Source organism: Phyllostomus discolor, chromosome 8 (genome assembly GCF_004126475.2).
Source record: "Phyllostomus discolor isolate MPI-MPIP mPhyDis1 chromosome 8, mPhyDis1.pri.v3, whole genome shotgun sequence".
Lineage (NCBI taxonomy): Eukaryota > Metazoa > Chordata > Mammalia > Chiroptera > Phyllostomidae > Phyllostomus > Phyllostomus discolor.
In genome coordinates, this window is record NC_040910.2 from 51,563,151 (window position 1) to 51,581,943 (window position 18,793).

General features: G+C 57.4%; 2 protein-coding genes across 3 annotated transcripts; both read right to left on the bottom strand.

Moving 5' to 3' along the window:
- Positions 1–2,478: 2,478 nt before the first annotated feature.
- REEP4 (receptor accessory protein 4) lies at positions 2,479–6,444 on the bottom strand. 2 transcript variants are annotated; one of them, XM_028521591.2, is made up of 8 exons: positions 5,952–6,444; positions 5,046–5,118; positions 4,596–4,672; positions 4,383–4,503; positions 3,885–3,998; positions 3,339–3,474; positions 3,048–3,202; positions 2,479–2,963 (listed from the first exon to the last, which is right to left on the bottom strand). In XM_028521591.2, exons 1-8 carry the CDS (start codon positions 5,981–5,983, stop codon positions 2,898–2,900), a joined length of 774 nt encoding a protein of 257 aa, XP_028377392.1. In that variant the 5' UTR covers positions 5,984–6,444; the 3' UTR covers positions 2,479–2,897. The 2 variants fall into 2 exon arrangements, with proteins under 2 accessions (XP_028377392.1, XP_035888559.1); XM_036032666.1 differs by lacking the exon at positions 5,952–6,444 and adding an exon at positions 5,680–5,923.
- A 3,474-nt stretch (positions 6,445–9,918) lies between these two features.
- Positions 9,919–18,133, bottom strand: LGI3 (leucine rich repeat LGI family member 3). Its single transcript, XM_028520572.2, has 8 exons — positions 17,508–18,133; positions 16,592–16,663; positions 15,708–15,779; positions 15,328–15,399; positions 15,120–15,191; positions 14,308–14,477; positions 13,987–14,151; positions 9,919–12,049 (listed from the first exon to the last, which is right to left on the bottom strand). Exons 1-8 carry the CDS (start codon positions 17,711–17,713, stop codon positions 11,232–11,234), a joined length of 1,647 nt encoding a protein of 548 aa, XP_028376373.1. The 5' UTR covers positions 17,714–18,133; the 3' UTR covers positions 9,919–11,231.
- Positions 18,134–18,793: the final 660 nt, after the last annotated feature.

The window sequence follows — 18,793 nt, forward strand, 5'->3', positions numbered from 1 at the left end:
AGTGCCTGCGTTTGCTCTTTTCCCAGCAAACACCCACCTGACAGCTACAAGACGCTCCTAGTCCCACCATGGGGAAGTCAGCAGAACTTCCCAAGGGAGGCGACACTCAAGCGCAGACGTTGGAGAATAAGTGGGACTTCATGGTGCTTCACTTTGGCTAAACCGCCATTTGTCCTTGGCTGGGATACAGAAGCAGGTACCATGCCAGCCTATTCTCTATGAAGTCACAGTGTCGTGGGGTGGGGGGGAGTACAATGTGCTCAAGGCAAAAACAGAGGCCAGTACAAGAGCAGAGGTGCTGTGGTCCGGAGGCACACTCAAGACCAAGGGGTGGGGGAGAGCCTACAGAGGGCCTGGAGGAGGCGGTGAGGACTGGGTGGGCCTCAAAGGGCAAACGATGACAGAATAGTGAGTGGGGTGGGGGAGGGAGAGCACATCGAGGGGACAGCATGGAGCCATGCAACAGTCCAGGTTGACAGAGGTGGGGGACTCAGAGCAATCTGTGTGCAGGGGAGGCTACCTGGGAAGGAGAGGAGGGGAAGGTGAAGGTGCACCAGCACAGCCCCCAGCGTCCTGTGCCCAGGACAGCGCCAGCAGGCCGTGATCAGGAGCCTCAGGAGCTGGAGGAGGGCTGGCAAGTCAGGGAAGGCTTCTCAGAAAAAGCAGGGCTGGAAGGAAGGTCATGCCAGGCCAGGAAAGAGAGATTGCTGGGAGGGCCAGCGATCCACGCAGCAGGAGCAAAGGCCTGGAGGCTGTCGTTTGCTGTGCTGAGTTCGGTGTGCTCACCCACGGAAATGGGAGCAGGGGGCCAAGGACCGGAGTTGAGGGGCCCCAGGGCCACCGGCTGTGGGGCAAGGAGACTTCGACAGCATCACCAGCTCACTCCAAGGCCTCATCCTAGGGACAGAGTCAGGCGAAGGACAGCTCCCATGTGAGCTCTCTCGCCCCCACAACTTTGGGTCCCCCCAGCTCCCCTTCCCTTGGAATTTTTGCTTCATTTTCCTCTGTTCATCACATGCTCCTCTGTTGTGCTCCCTCAGCTCAGAAGTGTGGATCTTGCCCTTCTACCTCTACCAAGGCCACTTCTGGGCAGGCCTGCCTCAGGACACAGGACCCCCACCCACAGGCAGCACAACTATGTGCACAAGTGGCTTCACCTCCCCGAGTCTTTGTTTTTCCATCTGTAAAATTGATGCAACCTATGACCTTGGGCTTGACAGGAGGATTCAAAGACATAGTCTCTGTCAAGTTGCAGTACAAGGTCAGGGGCACACCAGTGTTCAATATATCCTAGTCTCCTCCTTGCTTCCCAGGCAAGAAGCATCTCATCTGCTTTAGTCCTGCACTGCGTTTTCAGTACATTGACTGACTCTGGAGCCAGGCAGCCTGGTTCAGAGCCCAGTTCTGCCACTTGCTGGCTGTGTGGCTTCAGGCAAGTTAACTTGCCCTCTCAGTGCCTGGTTTCTCATTTGTAAAATGGAGATTATAGTAATAGCCCATACCTACAGGGGTTCCTGTGAGGGTCAAGTTAACACACTGGGGGCTTAGAGCAGCCCCTGCTGGGGTGGTGGAGTCCCAGGCACTAGCCATTACTGGGTTTGTGTCCCCAGTACCTAGCAATGTGCCTGGTGCCTGGTAGATGCTTCATACAGATTTTTTAAAAATAAATAAATGAAGAGATAAGGCAACGCCATGATGCAAGGGAACACCAAGATGTGAGGAGCCATCCTCCACCCCCTGAAGATTAAGCGCCTTCCCAAATAAAACCCAGTTAATCCCACACCAAAAGTTAATCCATGCTCCTCAGGTCACTGCAGGTTACTGCCCAGCCCTGTCCACCTGACACTCTCCCCCACTTCTTCGTTTAATCAAAAGAGGAAAAGAAAATCAGGCTAGGGGTGGGAGAAGGGAGCAGCCCTGGGACACTGCAGGACCAGCATCCAGGGGCAGGAGAGGGCAGAGTCTGACTGGCTACCCCAAGATTAGGGTAGGAGGTGGGTGGAGCCAGACCAGGCACAGAGCCTGAGTCGCAGGCCAACACAGGAGACTCTGTGGATGGGGCAGGCTGAGGACCAATGACCATAAGCCGCCGGGAGGGCTGTCCAAGACTAGACCCGTGTTCCTCGTCTTCCCTCCAGCCAACCAGCAGCCAGGTCCCTGCAGGGCACTGGCTCTGGCCAGCCTCTCTGAACCCCGCCCTCCTTGACCTGGAAGCTGGGGGCAGCCCAGACCCTGGCACCTGCTGCCCTCTTGCGGCCACTCTGCAGATGTGCAATGCTCCCCACGTTATCTGTGTACAGAAACTCAAGGGTCCCCAAGAACTTTCTGTGACAGTACTTGCCACATCACACTTATCTGTCAATGAGTGTCCCTCCCTGAAGACTGGGCCTTTCTGGAAGTCTGTCCTTTAGCCCTCAACCTAAGCTGTTTAATAATGTGTGCTGTGAGGACTGGGAATACAAACCAGGAGAAACAGAATACTTTCATGTATTTATTTATCAAAACTTGCACAAACCTGACCTCATTCACCAACACAAAACACACAACCAGGGCACACACACAAGGCCTTGGAAAAGGCTGTCAAGTAATTTGAAGGACAGGAAGGAATGAACACAACCGAGCGGGCTTTGGTTTCATTCACAGGGGTCTGGGGAGGGCTCTGGTCCCACGCCTGCAAAGGTAGAAGGATGGGGAAGACAATAAATAGAACCCTCGGCCCAGCCAGCTTTGGTACATTTCAGGTCATCTCTGTGCATGGCTCTTAACCAACAGCAGGTGCCAGCAGGGCAGAGCCTGGGCAGCTGGTGCAGGCAGGCCCGACGTGCAGCCAGGGGGCCCCTCCCACAGGTCCCAGAGCCCCCAGGACACGAGGTAAAGCTGGGCAGGCTGTGCAGACCCTAGCTGCCCATATCTGAGGGCACTGTCTTCTTCCTTGTCCGGACCTTCAGGGAGCGCGAGGTGCCCTGTGGGAGAGAGTTGGCACACCATGAGAGGTCCAGGCTGAAGGGCCACGGCAGCCCCCCTCTCGTGCCTTCTTTGCCACTGACCTCTCGCACTAGTGGTTTCTTCTTGATCATTCGCAGGCTCTGGCTGCGGCTCAGAGGCTTCTCTCGGGGCCTGGGTGGCCCCTGGGGCACTACTTCTGTATCTGACCAGCACTCATCCTCAGTGTCAGTGCCTGGCAGGCCCCCTGCTCTGTACCCTGAGAAGAGGGAGGTAGAGGAGGCGAAGCAGGGCATTCAGTCTGCAGGCCTGGGGCTGAACTCTGGGGGAAGCCACAGCTCACGTGGAAGAAGCCAGCCCTCTCAGAACAGCTCTAGGTCCCTCTGCCCACTCACCAATGGGTGGTCTGTGGCGGGGCATCTGGTCCTCCATGTAGAGGGGATCCTGGTAGGTAGGGGCCTGGTTGTCGGGGATGGAGCGCAGGTCCTGCATGGAGAAGCTGCGCAGCCTTCCAGCCAGTGCACCCTGACTCTGCAAGGAAGAGGGAGGCTGCATCACCTGCTGGAGGGACAGGCTCCTAGCAGGAAGAGGCCTTAGCCAGGGCAGCCGCCCAGGGAAGTCAAGGGCTGTAGACCTGCAGGTATTCACTGGGCAAAGGTCTTAGAATTGAGAGCAACTCAGCAACCTTCCAGCTCTGGGTCTTTGTGGTAACAAAAGGAAACTAAAGCTCAGAGAACGGGAGCAGCTGTTCACAGCCAGTGTCAGAGCCCGAGAAGTGTGAACTTCCAGCTCCACATTCCTGCCAGCACCCCACCTGTCACCTCTTACCCCTCTTCCCTGGTATGGACAGCTGTTATCTGCCACTGTACTGACAGAGAGAGCTAGACTTGCCCAAAAGGCACTGGGGTTGGGGTCTGATGGAGGTCTGGGGACCAGGGTACCTTGGTGGCAGCCTGCACAGCAGCTGTGGCAGCGATGTTGAGGCCCCGCTTCCCAAAGCTGAGCATCGTTTCATAGCTGCGCTCCTTGGCCTGCACAATGTAGGTGTCAATCTCCTATGGAGCAGGGCACAGAGAGTTCAGGGGACATTCTGAGTCGCTCCTCCTCTGCATACCCATAGAACTCACTGGGTACCATGCCTCCCAGCCCACCCACAGTGGGCTTCCAACCACACCAAGAGCAGTGCCCCCTTGCCCCCCAAGTCACACACTTCAATGAACAGCCATATTCCATGCCCCGCCATTCGCAAACCAACTTCTAGCTGACTTTTCACATATTCAAAAGGCCATTCACATGTGCTTATCCCAGGAGAGGAAGAACAGGCTGTCGAGATCCCACAGACCAGGGCTAGAACCCAGGTGTCCCCCCATGCCCTAAGCTCCAGGGCTCTTTCCCTCACACTCACCCCTGTGCTCCTCTCCCCAAGTCCCCTTAGGTACCTTCTCATGGAGAGACAAGGACGGGTGGACGAACTTGCGGTAAAGCAAGCTGGCCCCTTTGGTGTGGGGTGAGAGCAGCCATAGCACGAAGGCCATCTTGATCTCGTAGTAGAAAGGGAACCTGTTGGAGCACAGGGGGACAAGGTCAGCCAGAGAGCCAGTGTGAGGGTGGGGCATCCCCTCCCATGGCCCACAGAGCCCTTGAACCCATACCAGGAAATGAAGATATCTGTGAAGGTCTCCACTGCCAGGAAGAGTGCAAAGACGATCCAGTACATCATCCACCGGACCTGGGGTGGGGGTCGTGCAGAGAGGTCAGAGGCTGAGCCTGCCAAGCAACTCCCCTGTCCTTGGTTGACCCAGCCCCAAGATGCCAGAGAGCCTGTCCCACTGCATTCCCCTGGCACCTGGATGGCCCTAGAGAGCTGCCTCTGAGAAACTGCCACTCATTCCTAGACCCAGCCACAGCAGGCTTTACCCCCCAAGTTCCTACTGAGGCATCTCAATAGCTCGCCCTCCATCCACACTCACTGCACTCAGGATCTGCCAGCCAATGATGCCCTTAGAGGAGGCGGAGGCCAGTTCAGACCCTCCCCACCTCCCCAAGTCCTACCATACCCCCCAAGGCTGTCCCACCCCACTCTAGCCAAATGTCACACTCACATATTCACGAATGTTCTTGGTCTTCACAGCCTTGTAGGAAGCATAAGCTGGGTACAGCATCCCAAACACCAGCCTGGAAGCACAGCCAGAAAAGCAGAGGGGGAGTGTCAGGAGCACCATGCCCTACCCCCCATAGGTGGCTACCTCCCCCACGGGTTTGAGGTGACAGTGCCTACCCTGTTCTTCCCGCTTGGCTTGCACAACCTGCATCTGAGTCAGTGCCCTGGAGGCCACCTCCCCACCCTGCTGTTTACAAACATCCCCAGCCTGTCCAGGCCTGTCCAGTGGCCCATGGGTACAAGAGCACACACAGCCACTGAACAAGGTGGATGGGCGGGAGGCAGCCTTCTGAGCTGGTGAGAGCACCAGGCTGCCCCCTCCCATGGACATGCAATCAGGCCCAGGGCCACCAGACCTGGCGCTGCCAGGCTGCAGACAGGGATCTGCAAGCCAGGTACTGAAGTATATTGAAAGGTGATGAGTAGGACACAGTAGGGAGGTGAGGCCAGGGTGGTGAGTCATGTGACTACTCAGATGAGAAGCAGGCACCTGGATTCTCTGCCCACACCATGCCATAACACCTTGTGTTTGCCAAGGGGCTTAGAGCCAGCCTGTGGTCCTCCACCCCACGCACCTGTTTGCAGTGTGTGTGAGTCCTAGAGGGGTCGCTATCAGTCAAGGAGGTTTCGGGGGCTGGGGCAATAAGCCTGAGGCGCTCGATGCCTCGTGCAGTCCCGCAGATCCGTTAACTATTGCGGCGAGTGTTGGAAGGAGGAGGCGGGGGAGGGGCTGGTGTGACAGAGCCCAGAAAGTCCCCTTTCCCATCAGATGTCCCTAGGCTCTACCCCAGGGGCGGCGGGCTGGCACCCGGGGAGAAGGGGGGAGGGTGAGAGCTGTCATACTCACACCACCAGGCTACAGATCATCCTGGACACCATCCTGCAGCCTCAGGGGCGAAGGGTGACCCCCAAGAAGACTCCCAGAAACACGCTCACGCGGGGCTGGAACGGGGTAATCAGCGGAGGTACGGGAACCAGACGGGCGCTCGTCCTGCCCCGTGGCGGAGTGGGAGCCCGCCCCCCCTGACTCCGCAGAGCAAGGAGACCAGCTGACCCGGGCGAGGAGGCGGGGGCACTGAGGCCCCGACTCTCTGCGGGTGCCGGAAGGCGCACTCTTCCGCCACGCCGCGCTGCCCAGGCAGTTAGAGCTCCGACCTGTGCTTCCTGCCGCGGAGAACCAGGAGTTCGGCCCTCGCTGCGGCGCTGCTGCGGGCACCAGGCGGCGGGGGACGGGGGCGGGTCGAGGCCTTCGCTCGTGCGAGTCCCCAGGTTCCACGGCGCCAGGCCTCGGGGCGGAGTTTGCAACTCACTTGAAAGTTGCACGGAACTTGGATTTGCCCAACCCCAGGGCTCCGCCGCGTGACGCAGGCGCAGTGCGGCACCGAAGGGGGCGGGGCGAGATCCGGGCGCGAGCGTCCCTCACCTTAAGGGGCGGGGCGTCTGGGACTCGCGGGTGGGGCCGGATGGTAAGGAAGCTGGCCTAATGGGATAGATGAGGGGGTGGGAAGCGGCAACAAACAGAATGGGATGAGGAAGAGGAGAAGGTGGAGGAAGCGAAGATTTGGACTCCAGAGTTTCCGGGGCTCTTCACGGGCCTCCCCCTTTGCCTCGTTTCCTGTCTGTAAAATGGGAGTGGGCAGGAGATGGTGGAGGTCCCCTTTGAGGGTCAGGCACAAACTGGCAGGAGGCTTGGCTGAGCACCAGCAAATCCGGGTCTTACAGCACTGGGTCAAGAGCTCAGGATGGCCTCAAAGATGCCGAGCCGACTGGGGGTAAACCGGGGGGAAATGAGGAGAGGGGGCCTGAGGGACTCTTCACCCCATCTGTTGACTTCTGTCTGGGTACGTTGTCAGAGATCGCAGAGCTGGGCAGGCTGACCGTGAGGATTTGAGAGACTCTGGGCAGAACCTCCAGTCCCCACGTCTTCTTCACCAGAAGTTTGAAATTCCACCTATTCCTTTGAGCCAAGAACACGAATATCCCTGAAAGCTTGATATCACTGATTGCCATTTGGTAGTGCAGTTTTGTGTGCACGGGGTGTTGATCTTTACAAAGATCATTTTATGTATATATGTATTTATGTATTTAACCATTTAGGAAATACCCTCAGGGGTGAAAAGTTACATGCCCGATGTCACCTGGTGGCAGGTAGATAAATGCTGGGCTCGATCACTCTTCTACGGGTAGCTTTGGGAGGGGACAGGGAATAAAGACACTCCTCTGGGAGGGTAATGTATACCTAGAAGAAGGTGAAAGGCTCCAAAGAAAAGGCGGACTGTGCTGCTTCTACAACTCTCCACCTGGGGCTGCATTCTCCTGCTTAGTGCCTCCTTCCCACCGTGAAACTGGGCAGCCCAGCGTCCTCCCACACTGTGCTGGGTGAGCACAGAGCTGTGGGGGTGGGAAACTCACAGTTATTACTTTTTATTGGAGCCGCATTTAACGCCCACTGCCCCTCAAAAAGGATGAAATAGGTAATGATGGGGGCCAGGGAAAGGAGGCTTCTTGGGAATAAATAAATCAATGGAAACATATTGTGATTATACTTAATTATTATCATCATTTTTATTGGTGTGGCTGGGTGTGAGAGCTAGCAGTGAGACTGGCCCACAGGGGAAGCTCCCCCGGGGCCCTGCTGCCTTGCCTTGCCTCGCCACCCCCTCTCCCTGGGCCTGGCTCCCCCTGCAGTGATGGAGCAAGAAATGCCAACAGCCAGTATCCCACCATCCATTCCTAGGCACGGTCCTTGGAGAGGAAAGAGTTTACAGGAACAAATTTAAAGGACACATGGACAAAAACTAGGGGGAAGGTGGTAATGGGAAGGAAGAGGGGAAGGTTGGGTGGGTGGGCTGGATTGGGAGTAAAAGGGAGAAAACTTTACTTGAACAATGATTACAATAAAAAAATTTTTTAAAAAAAAAGATGTGACCAGCGTGATAGGGGACCAGCTTGGGGCACGGGGTGAAGGATGGGGTTGCAGAAGAGGGAAGAGATGTCCGTGCTTCAGGAGGGAAGGGTGCCTGGGCTGACTGAGTGCCTGTGACTCTCGGGCTCTCGGGTACCTGCTGAAGAGCAGCTTTCTTCCCTCCCTCCCCCCATTCCAGCTGCCTCACAGAGAGTCACAAATGTGACCTTAGCACCATGTGCTTCTCTTTACCCCTATTTGCTGGGGAAGAGCTCCCCTGCACCCACTCTAAGCCCTGCCAGCTGGGACGATCTCTCACATGGAGACTCCTGGTGCTGATGACTGTGCTTGGCAAGTCTAAGGGACAAGATGTGAGAAATCTGCTGCTGAGAGCAGGGCTCAGTGTGGAGGGGCATGAGGCTGGCAGCTAGGGATCACCCTCTTCAGCTTTGGCAGAGAGAGTGGACTCTGCCTCTCATAGCCTTTGGTCCTGAGCTGTTGACATAATCACCCAGTTACACTGGGTTGCTAAGCAGCTCTCTGGACACATGGATGACCCCCCCAGGGCAGGTGTAGAGAGCTGGACATTCAGGGAGAAAAGTGTCCCTATTCTTGGGAGGAGCCCTGGGAGGGTGAGGGACAAGAGTGGTGTTTATCTTTCTACTGGGCAACAGAGTGCCAGTGGGTCTGGGAGACTCAACATGCTCTGCCTGGCAACCTGTCCCTGGCGCAGTACAAGAGCCCATTCCCCATACGAAAAAGCAGGGCAAGCATTCTCAAGACAGTGCGGCTGGGGGCTAAGCCAAGAGCACATGAATGTGGTTGGAGGAGGTGGAAACCCCAAGATATCACCTGTGAGATTCCCCATTGTGAGGAGTGGTCAGGGGCAGGCTTGGCCTCTGAGGTCACAGGTAAGACTTGAAGCACAGGGGCCTTGAGACCAAGGATGTCAGTTCTCCCCAAAAGGCACCCTTCTCCTCTCCCACAAAGCAGCCTTCTCTGAGCCACCTGTACCCCGTATATCCTACAGACCAATAAAAATCATATTTCTGCCCTGGCTGGTATGGCTCTGGATTGAGCGCCAGCCTGTGAACCAAAGGGTCACCAGTTCAATGCCCAGTCAGGGCACATGCCTGGGTTGCAGGCCAGGTCCCCAGTTGACAGTGCATGAGAGGCAACCACACGTTGATGTTTCTCTCCCTCTCTTTCCCCCTCTCTTTCCCTCCATCTAAAAATGAATAAATAAAATCTTTTTTAAAAAACATACTTCTGTGCAGACAAACTCTTCCAAGGACCTTGCACATATTACTAGACTAGATATTGAATGCATTTAAATTTCACGTTGAACCTGCCAGGAAGGTATTGTGACCATCCACATTTCACAGACGAGGAAACAAATACAAACAGGCTAAGTAATGCGGTTGAGGCTGTCCGGTGAGTAAGTGGCAGAGTCAGGATTCGACAAATTAGGAGTTGTCATCTGTGTTGCCAAAGAAGCTCAGGCTCCAGAATTAGTCCACACCCAGGGCAGAGGGCGGCAGTGATCACAGGCATTTGCCCAGTAGAGGGGGTAAGGAGGAGAGGGGCTGCTGAGCCTGTCTTTGGCCATGTTGATTGGAATTGACAAGTCTGTGGTCTCCAGGAAGGAGCACTTGGGCATGAGTCAGCCCCAGGTGGTGGGGACTAGTCACACTCACACAGCACCCGAGTGTCATCACCGTGAACTCCTGACCCCAGCCCCAGCTGACCTTGGGGGTGCCCACTCCTTCCTCGGAGGGGAGGGAGCAGGCAGGAACAGGTCCTGATAGCCAACACTGTCCCCTGCCAGCAGGAGGGACAGACGACACGCTCTGTTCTTCATGGAACAGCTACTGCTGGCCATCACCACTGGACACCTGAGAGCCAGCAATGGGGTAGGAACTTTTTATTTGGAGCAAGTGAGTTACAGCCCTGCCCCCAAGTGCCCCACCCCAGCCCCTCATGCTGCCACCAGGTGCCCCTCACACAGTCTGGGCACAGGGAAGAGCCTTCCCTCCCACGCCTGCTGCATCGCCTCATACCTCAGAGCTGTCTGTCCCCAGCTTACAGCAGAGGGCAGCAGAAGCTCGGCTCCCGGGTGCCGCTCTGCAGAGCCCTTGGGCCTCCACCACCCAGTTTCCCCTGAAAGGCAGTGCCCCTGGGGTGTGCATCTGTGGGCTGGAGGGGCGCCAGAGCCCCCAAGTTGCTCTCCAGCGCAGCTCTACTCATGCACCCCCCCAGATGCCCCGAGTGCCTGCAAGGTCCCTGGCCAGGCCAGCTCTGGAACCTAACCAGGGGAGCCAGCAGCACAGCTGAGGGGCCACATCCAAAAGAAGGGGCTGAACCAGGGAACAGGGGAAAGGGTCTAGGCTGGGACAGCCACAGGAAGGAAAAATAGAAAGGCTTTTGTCTGGGTGGTCTCCTGTTAGGTGACAGGGTCAGGGCATAAAGCCCCAGTGAGGACAGAGCCAGCATCGGGAGGGAGGAAGGCAGGGTCTGCTGGGGCTGCTGTTGTTATTGCTTTGGGCAGAGGGGCTGTGCCCCTAGGAGGCCAAGCTGGTGCCCAGAGGCAGGGTGGGGACACCAGGGATGAGCAGAGCAGGGCCTTACTGTGTGCCCCCTCCAAGCAGAGAGGCAATGTAATGTAATGGCAGGGAGACCCTTTGGCAGCGCTGAATCTGCAGGTGTGCACTAGGAAACGGGGGTGTGGACAGATGTGTGTGTGTGTGTGTGTGTGTGTGACTGAGGGTGTGGGCCAGATCCCATGTGAACATGCAGGAGGAGTGGCGAGTAAGTGAGTGTACCCGTAGTGGAAGGCTGTGGTTGTGGCTGCAGTGTGGGGCACAGGCAGGTTAAATGGACCCCTGGAGCACCAAGGAGAGACCAGAGCATCAGAAGGATCAGCCCAAGACCCTCCCTCCCAGCATCCTTCCCCCTCCCCAGGCCAGAGCTTGTGGAAGGCAGCAGTCGAGGGGGCCTACAGATGGGGTGTGGGGTCCATGGGTGTCCACAGACAGGAGGGCGCCGGGCCCTGGGTTGCCTGGTGCATACGAGTCCTCATGCTGATTACAACTATGGCAAGCGGCTCATGGGGCCAGTCCACGTGGTGCCCGTGAGGTTAGCTACACGTGTCCTCACACGGGCACACACACTGCTCCCGCAGAGCCTCCCCCTCAGCCTCCGATCCAAAGGCTTGGCAGCCCTCTAGGCACTGAGATCCACCACCACGTGCCGGTACACAAGCGTCTGTCCCTTGAAGCTGGGGGCCAGGAGCAGCTGGGCGTCCCCCGCAGGCATGTAGCAGAAGGCCCGAGGGGCCTGCACCGCCAGCTCCTGGAACCTGACGAACTTCTGCCGCCCCTCATCCCACTGGTAAATCTGGGTGAAAGAGAAGTCGCTGCCCAGTGCCAGGTAGCGGCGGCCACCCACAAGGAAGGGCTGCAGGGCCAGCGAGCCCCGGGAGGGCAGGGCCTGCACCTCAGAGAAGCGGGTGCCCTCCCAGCGCAGGATCTTGGAGTCCCCTATGTATCGGCTGAGGCACAGGTAGCTGTCCCGTCCAGCACGGAAGTGTTTCACAGCCTGGGCATCAGGCACCTGAGAAATCTCACCCTGGGCCACAAACTGCTTCTGGGTGCGACTCCACTGATAGATGACCGGTGCCTGGGAGCTACTCGACACAATCAGCCTAGGTTTGCCCTCTCCGTCCACAAACTCAAGGTCGGTATCACGGTGCCAGGGGTGCAGGGCCTGGTGGGAGTAGAAGCCATTCTGGTGCCATCGGTAGAGGCTGGTGGCACCTGCCTTGGAGCTGTCGGCCACAGCAAAGTACCAGTCACCGTCGATTCGAAAGGCCTCCAGGTCGTTGGGCTTGCGCACGCGCTGCGGGTCAATGTCCTGCAGCTTGGTGAAGCGTGTGGTGTTGGGGTCCCAGTGGTAAATGTAAGAGCCACCAAACAGCTGGGCCACCACCACGTACAGCTGGCTGTCCACCACCATGGGCTTGCAGTGCACGGCTGAGGGGGCTGCCGGGAAGCAGGGATGTGGCGTCAGGCAACATGGGCAGCTTCATGCTCCTGCCCAGTCTCAGAAAAGAAGCTCAGTCCCCTCCTGCCTTGGGCATCCACCCTGGTCCCCAGGGCTCAAATATAAGCTGACACTGAGCACAAAATAGGTGTCCCTAGATATTGATTGACGGTTTAACCATGGTTCCATTATTGAATTTATATTGCGTGCAGTCAGTGTGCTAAGTATGAACACATTGCCCCAATTTATCACTTTGAAATACTCCCTATTGTTTTGCCATCTCACACAGAAGGAAACTGAGGCTCAGCATCTAAGTGACTTGCCCAAAGCCACCTGCTGGCAAGCAGCCAGGCGGGCGAAGCAGGGAGAGTTTGAGCATGTCCACAGCTGGGTGCAAACTGACAGCTTGATGTCTGGAGAGTTGTGTATGAAAACACATTCTCCAAACAACTCCCACTTTCAAAAGGCTTTTATGTATGAAAACAAATGTACTAGTGCTCAACCAGATTGATCTGACCCAGGCACCCAAAGCATATGGGGCCACACTTCTCACCTGTCCTGGTGTTTCCTGTCATTGTCTTTGCCCACCCTCCCCCCACCCTGAACCCCTCCCCTCCCCAAGGGAAGTCCACACACAGCCTCATGCTCTGACACCACCTGCCCAGCTCCGGATCACCCGCTCCTGAGCCACCGTGCTCAGACTCTTCTTGCCCGAACACTCTCAAGCACCTCAAACTCCAGCTGGCCAAAACCGAGCTCACGCCTACCCCCAAACCTGCTCCTCCCCCTCCTCCTGTGTTCTTGATGTCAATTTGTGGGTCCATGTAGTCATCCCATTCAGAAACCTGGGAGCCACCCCCAGCACCGCCCTGCCCCGCACTCACCCACAGCTGATCAGTCCCCAGCTTCTGTCAGCCCCCCTTCTGCTTTCTATTGACAGTACAGTTTGTGTAAGATCGGCATTATTTTTCCCTTTTGTGTTTGCTAGAATTCGCCAGAGAAACCATTTGGACCTGGAGTCTTGAGGTGGGGGGGGCAGTGTTAATAATGACTTTAAGTTCTTTCATAGACATAGAACGATTTCAATTTTCTGTTTCCTATTGTGTCAGTTCGATCCTCTTTTCTAAACGTAACCCCATTTTCTAAATGTCTCCATCCCCACTGCTACTGCCTCAGTCCAGGCTCCAGCTGGCTCCCCCACTGGTCTGCTCACGTGTCCAGCCCCATGACCAGCCATGCTCCACAATGATCACAGAGGGAGTTGTGATCCAATCTAAAATATAGATTGGATTGGCTCACACAATTTCTCAAAGCTTGCCAATGACCTGGTCCTCATCTCTCTCAGGCTTGCCACTGTTCACAACTCCCTTGCTGTAGTCAAATAAGCTGCTTATTATGTATATATGCCTGAACTCACACAATAAACTGTTGCATACCTTCTTCACTTTGTTCATGCTGTTCCCTCTTCCAGAACATCCTTCCCATATTTCTTCTCCTAGCTAAGTCTCCCTCAGCCTTCTGGACTCAGCTTAAACGCAGTATCTCCTCCTTTTCATTTCAATGGCACCACCGGGTTACTTAAGCCAGGAACTTAGGCATCACCTCTGACTCCTTCCTCTCCCTCATCCTTCAAGACTCAGTGTCAGCATCCCCTCCACCAGGAATCCTTCCTTGATTGCCCTGGGTAGGCCTCTCCTTTGTGCTCCCAGTGCATCGTGTTCATATGTCCTTCCTAACACTGACCTACTTAAATAGATATTATCTATGTATGTATCAGCCACCCTCCAAAGACTAGAACATTCTTATGAGCACAGGCCATGTCTTTCTCATCTGTCCCTCTCCCTAAAGGACCTCAGTGGAGAAGAACAATGCAGTACCCCCCTGCCACCCCTGTTCTCCTAGCTGGGGCCAGCACGGCCGGGCTGGGCACAGGTACCTGGGATTCTATCATAATCTTGAAGCTGTCGTTCAACGTAGTCCCACTTGAGGACAGTGCAAGCGCTGGCACCTGGCTGGGCCAGAGCTACGTAGAGGTCACTTGAGTAAAGGAAGGGCTCAGCTGACACCGCTGGGAAGGACAGGGTCTGGTACAGCACAAAATCTGCAGGGGTGGCGGGGTGTGGGAAGGAAGAAGAGCAAGAGTTTTTGGGTGGTGAGGGCTGTTTAGCAGGCAAGGCAGGGGGCTGGGGGTTCGGCCATGCCTGTGGAGCTGCCTGGGGAGGCCTGGCCTGAGCCCAGAGGCAGGGGCCCCTCCCACCTGTGGTGATGCAGTCGAACTCCCTCAGTGGCAAGTCCTGCACCTTGTGCTCTTGGAAGCGGGGTGGGCTGGCGCAGTAGATGGGGGCCGCCGTGGTGTTGGTGTGGGCCAGCCACTCCACCAGCCACTTCACCTTGCAGTCGCAGTTGAGAGAGTTGCCCCGCAGGTCTCTGATCATGAGGGTGATGGAGAGGACTTAAAGAGGGACAGGCTCTCAGCTGCTCGGTCCACCCAGCCCCTCAAGGTTTCAGAAGTAGATATTGTCAAGGCTGCTGCTGGTTGCTCACATGGTGTTTTTGTGCCCGTTAGAAAGGTGTTCCCCTTGGGGTGGATGCGGCCCCGGGACTCGGGCTTGGTCATTGGAGTGGGGGCTGGCTGCAGCCCCTCCCTGCCTCCTTAGCCAGGTGCCTTTTGCAGTGTATAACCTGCTTAGCCCTGTGTTGCACCCCGCTTCCCCCTACCCTTCCTCAAGCCAGGTCTCTTGTGGAAATACGATCGATGACTGTGGCTATGCTATCGGATTTTACTGTAGGTTCACAGCAAACATACATTTAGAAAGCACATGTTTAAAACACACACACATAGTGTCTCACGTGCATTTTAAGAGGGCCCACAGATGCCACGAGGAACCCCAACTTGGAAGGCTACCAATCTATATGTAGCTCTACCTAGCCTTCCGTAGCCCTCTCCCCACCCCAAGCCAAGCCCTCCTTGTCTCCCAAGACTTTATGATCTTCCCAATCCTGGCTCCCACACCACCCCCTCCAGGGACGCGCCCCTCACTATCCACAGAGCTAGGACTCAGGCCTTACAAGTCACTCAGGATGTCCAGGGGCCGAAAGATATCTCTAGGCAGTGTCTGCAGGTTATTGTTGGCCAGGGAGCTGCAAGAGAGACCTGTGGGTCACCCGAAGATGGTGACCGAGGCCAAAGGCCACAGGAGCCAGGGATGGAGGTGGGCTGGGGTGTGGTGGGGTGGTTTTCTGGCTCCACAAATGAATGGGTGGGGGAGGTACTTACAGGTGCGTTAAAGACTTGAGCCCTCTGAAAGTGAACTTGGATAGTGCCCAGATGTCATTGTTCTCTATGAATCTGGAGGGATGGGAATTGACTCAGCCACCACTCAGGATCCCAGAACGCCCTCCCTCACCGATTTCCCTACGCCATGCCTGGATGCCAGCCCACGGTCCCCAGACAGGCTTCCATTCCAAATCTGGTGACATTGAGCCTGTGGTGACAGGGCACCCAGGCAGGATGGTTTAGGCAGAGGGATGGAGGAAATGACATGTGTCCGGCTTGGGTCCTGCAGTCAGAGGACTCAAGGGCTGTCACCTCCCCAGCCTTCTTCCTTCAGCCTCCCTCTGAGCCCGCCTAGGCCCTCCCCTTTCCTTCCCACACACAGGTACTGCAGGTGCGACAGTCCTGTGAAGGCATCGTCTCCGATCAGCGTGAACTTGTTGGAGTTGAGTAACCTGGAGAGACAAAGGCAGAATTAGAGCTTCCAAGGGCGTGCCTGCTGCCTCACCCCAGGTTTCCTCACAGCCTGCCTGCCCTGCCTCCCACCCTCGGGACCCCAGCAGAGAACCCCACAACAGTCTGAGTAGCAAGACCAGGCAGGAGCCCGTATTGGTCCCAGAAACTCCCGGGGTCCATGTGTGCTCCTGGGGTGAAAACAGTCGAGGCAGATCGCTCCTGGCAAGCCAGGGCCTTCCCCACGGCACCTCTGCTCTGCCTCCCACTCCCACCCAGGCTCTGTCCAGTCCCTCTGGGGCTGGTGGTGAGAAGGAGGTGGGGTAACCCACATGGATGCTCTCCTGTGGCTGGGGCTCCAAGTGTTAACAGCCCCTTTTGGAGTTCTAGCCCTCTAGTCTTCCCTCCATTCAGCTCCCAGCTCTTTCTTCAAGCCCTGGGATCACCGGTCTCTAAGACGGCCCCTCTCCCCTGCAGTGTCCACCCCCTGGCACCAGTCCAAGTTATTGCATCTGATTCCTTTGGACCGCTAGAGGAGACAAGTCCACCCTAACTGGGCCCCAAATGCCCACTTCTTGGCTTTGATATGCAAACCCTGCCCTCCTTCTCCCCACCTGCTGTTCCCTCCACCCTTCCTGACTTCCGGCTGTGCCCCCTTTTGTAGCATATCCCATTGGGGCGACAGTGGGGGTACCTACACTTTAATCTCCAAAGGCTACCTACAGGGGCTCTCCTCTCCCCTGTCCAGGATCTGTCTGTCCCCTCCCACTGCCCTTGCCAAGCCACCACCCCTCCCACAAGGCCCTGTCCTTACAGGAACTGCAGCAGCGGCAGGTGGGAAAATGCTCCAGCCTGGATCTCGGAGAAGGCAGCATTCACCAGCGTCCTGTGGGGATGACTGGAGTCAGTGCTGCAGGGGGTGTACTCAGGGACCCCCTGGGCCAGTGAGGTGGACAGGGCAATGGCTTCTGGCTGCATTCACTCACGCTGGAAACTCCCTGTCTCCAGCCTGCCCTCCACCTGGGGCTGTCTTCCGATTCTCCTCACTACCTGCCTTCATCATCACCCTCCCCTACTGCCCCCCTGAGCACCAGTGGCCCCCAGCCACACTTTGCAGATCCCCCGGGATGGGGCCCTGGGGTGGGGGTGGAGATTAGCATCCTGCTCTCAAGAACTGCACAGCCTGTCTGGTCCCCAGAGGCCACCGCAAGTGAGACAGGCTGGCTGGCTGGGTGCAGAGTGGCTGAGAGCTCAGTGGCAGGCATCTACCTCAAGCCAGGGTGCTGTGTGGGTGCGTCTCACTCCCACCCCTCCCCCTACTGCCTCCCTCCCTTTCCCCACAAGAAGCCTTTCTGCCCTTGGTGTGACATCACAGGCAGGGGCCCAAATGCTGGGGTAAGCAACCCCCGTCCTTCTACCCCACCCCCCAAATATAGAGCCCTGCACATAGTAGGTCTTATTGGCATCGCTGGTGCTGATGATTCATTCTTGGCAGTGAAGTCCTGTTTCCCAGCCATGGCTGCTGAGCCTGCAGGACCGCACAACTCTCTGCCTAGCTGACACCTGAGTCTCTGGTTCTGAGGACCCTCTGGGGTGCTCCTGGCCCCCACACTCTGTGAGGGGGAATGGGGTTCTTCCCATCGCTTCCCGGAGTGGTCCTTGCCTTCCTCTCGCTGTGGGCTCACCATGCTGCCCCCCCCCCCTCCCGCGGGCCAGGGCTGGGCACTCACAGAGAGATGACCTCGGCGGGCAGGTTCCTGGGCACTGCTTTAGAGTCCACGCAGAAGGCCGTGTCCCTGGTGCAGGAGCAGCTGGGTGGACAGGGGGGCGTTTTGGGGGGCCTCTTGGCACTGACTTGCAGCATCAGGCAGAAGCCCAGCACGGACAGCGCCAGCAACGGGAGCCCGGAGCCCCGCCTGGTCCGCAGCCCCGCCATGCTGCCCGCGAGTTCTGCCTCCGGGCCCGGCCGCCCCCGCCCCGCCGCTCCCTGCCCGGCTGCGGGCTGGCACCGCTAGGCCACCGGCAGCCCCTGCGGCAGCGAGGAACCGGCTGCCCGCCTCGGAGAGCGGTCTCCAGCCCTCCGCGCTGCCTGCGCTTTCCTGCCCTGCTCGCTCGCGCGAGCGACGCAGATGGATGCGCGCAGCAAGCCAGCGGAGCGCTGTCGGGCTAGGGTGGCCGCGGACTGCGGCGGCGGGGGCGCGCAGGGCGGAGGGGAAGTCCCCTGCGGGGAGAGTCAGAGAAGGGAGTGGCTGCGGCCCTGGCCGCTCTAGGCTGCATGGCCCGCCGGCGGGTGTCTGGGCCATCTGCTTGTGTGTCCCGTACCCAGAGCGTCTGTGCGCCAGTACACGTGTGTGAGGTGACGTGTGCATCCTGGGGTGGCATGGCTGTGTGCGTGTGTGCACACCTGTCTCTGCCAGCGCAGGCACAGGTCCCCTTGTGAGACGTCTGCTCAGGGAGCCAAGTGCCTCTGCTCCCCGGGCGGGTCCTCAGGTGACACACCCTCTGGGCAGATTCTCGGGCATGCCATTGGTGACAGGTGTGTATCTGTGTTCACGTGTGTTTCCACAGCTCATGAACAGAATGTGTCTTTGCGTCCGAGTGAGCTGAAAGGGGACAGTCGTCCCTGCAGCCGGAGTGGGAATGTGCGGAATTCTGGAGCATTTGGCACTGCTCAACCACAGCCTGTGGGAGCTGGGAAGAGCCTCAGCAGTTTTCCACCCAGGCCCTGGTTGAGCAAATGAGGGAACTGAGGCCTAAGCCTAGAGGAAAGGAGCCAAGCTTGACATCACACCTACTGTGTGCTGTGGACTCAGTTAGTTACCCTCTCCACATTTTGAGGTCGATGGTATCACCCCTTTTACGGATAAGAAGAGGGAGGCCTGCAGTACCAGGAGAAGAAAGGGGCGGAGCAGGGGTTTAAACCCATCCTGCCCAACTCTCAAGGTCGCAGTCATCCCTGCACCCGGGGCTTCTGCAAGAGTGGTCCAGGCAGCCCAGGGGTCCTGAGCAGCTTCCA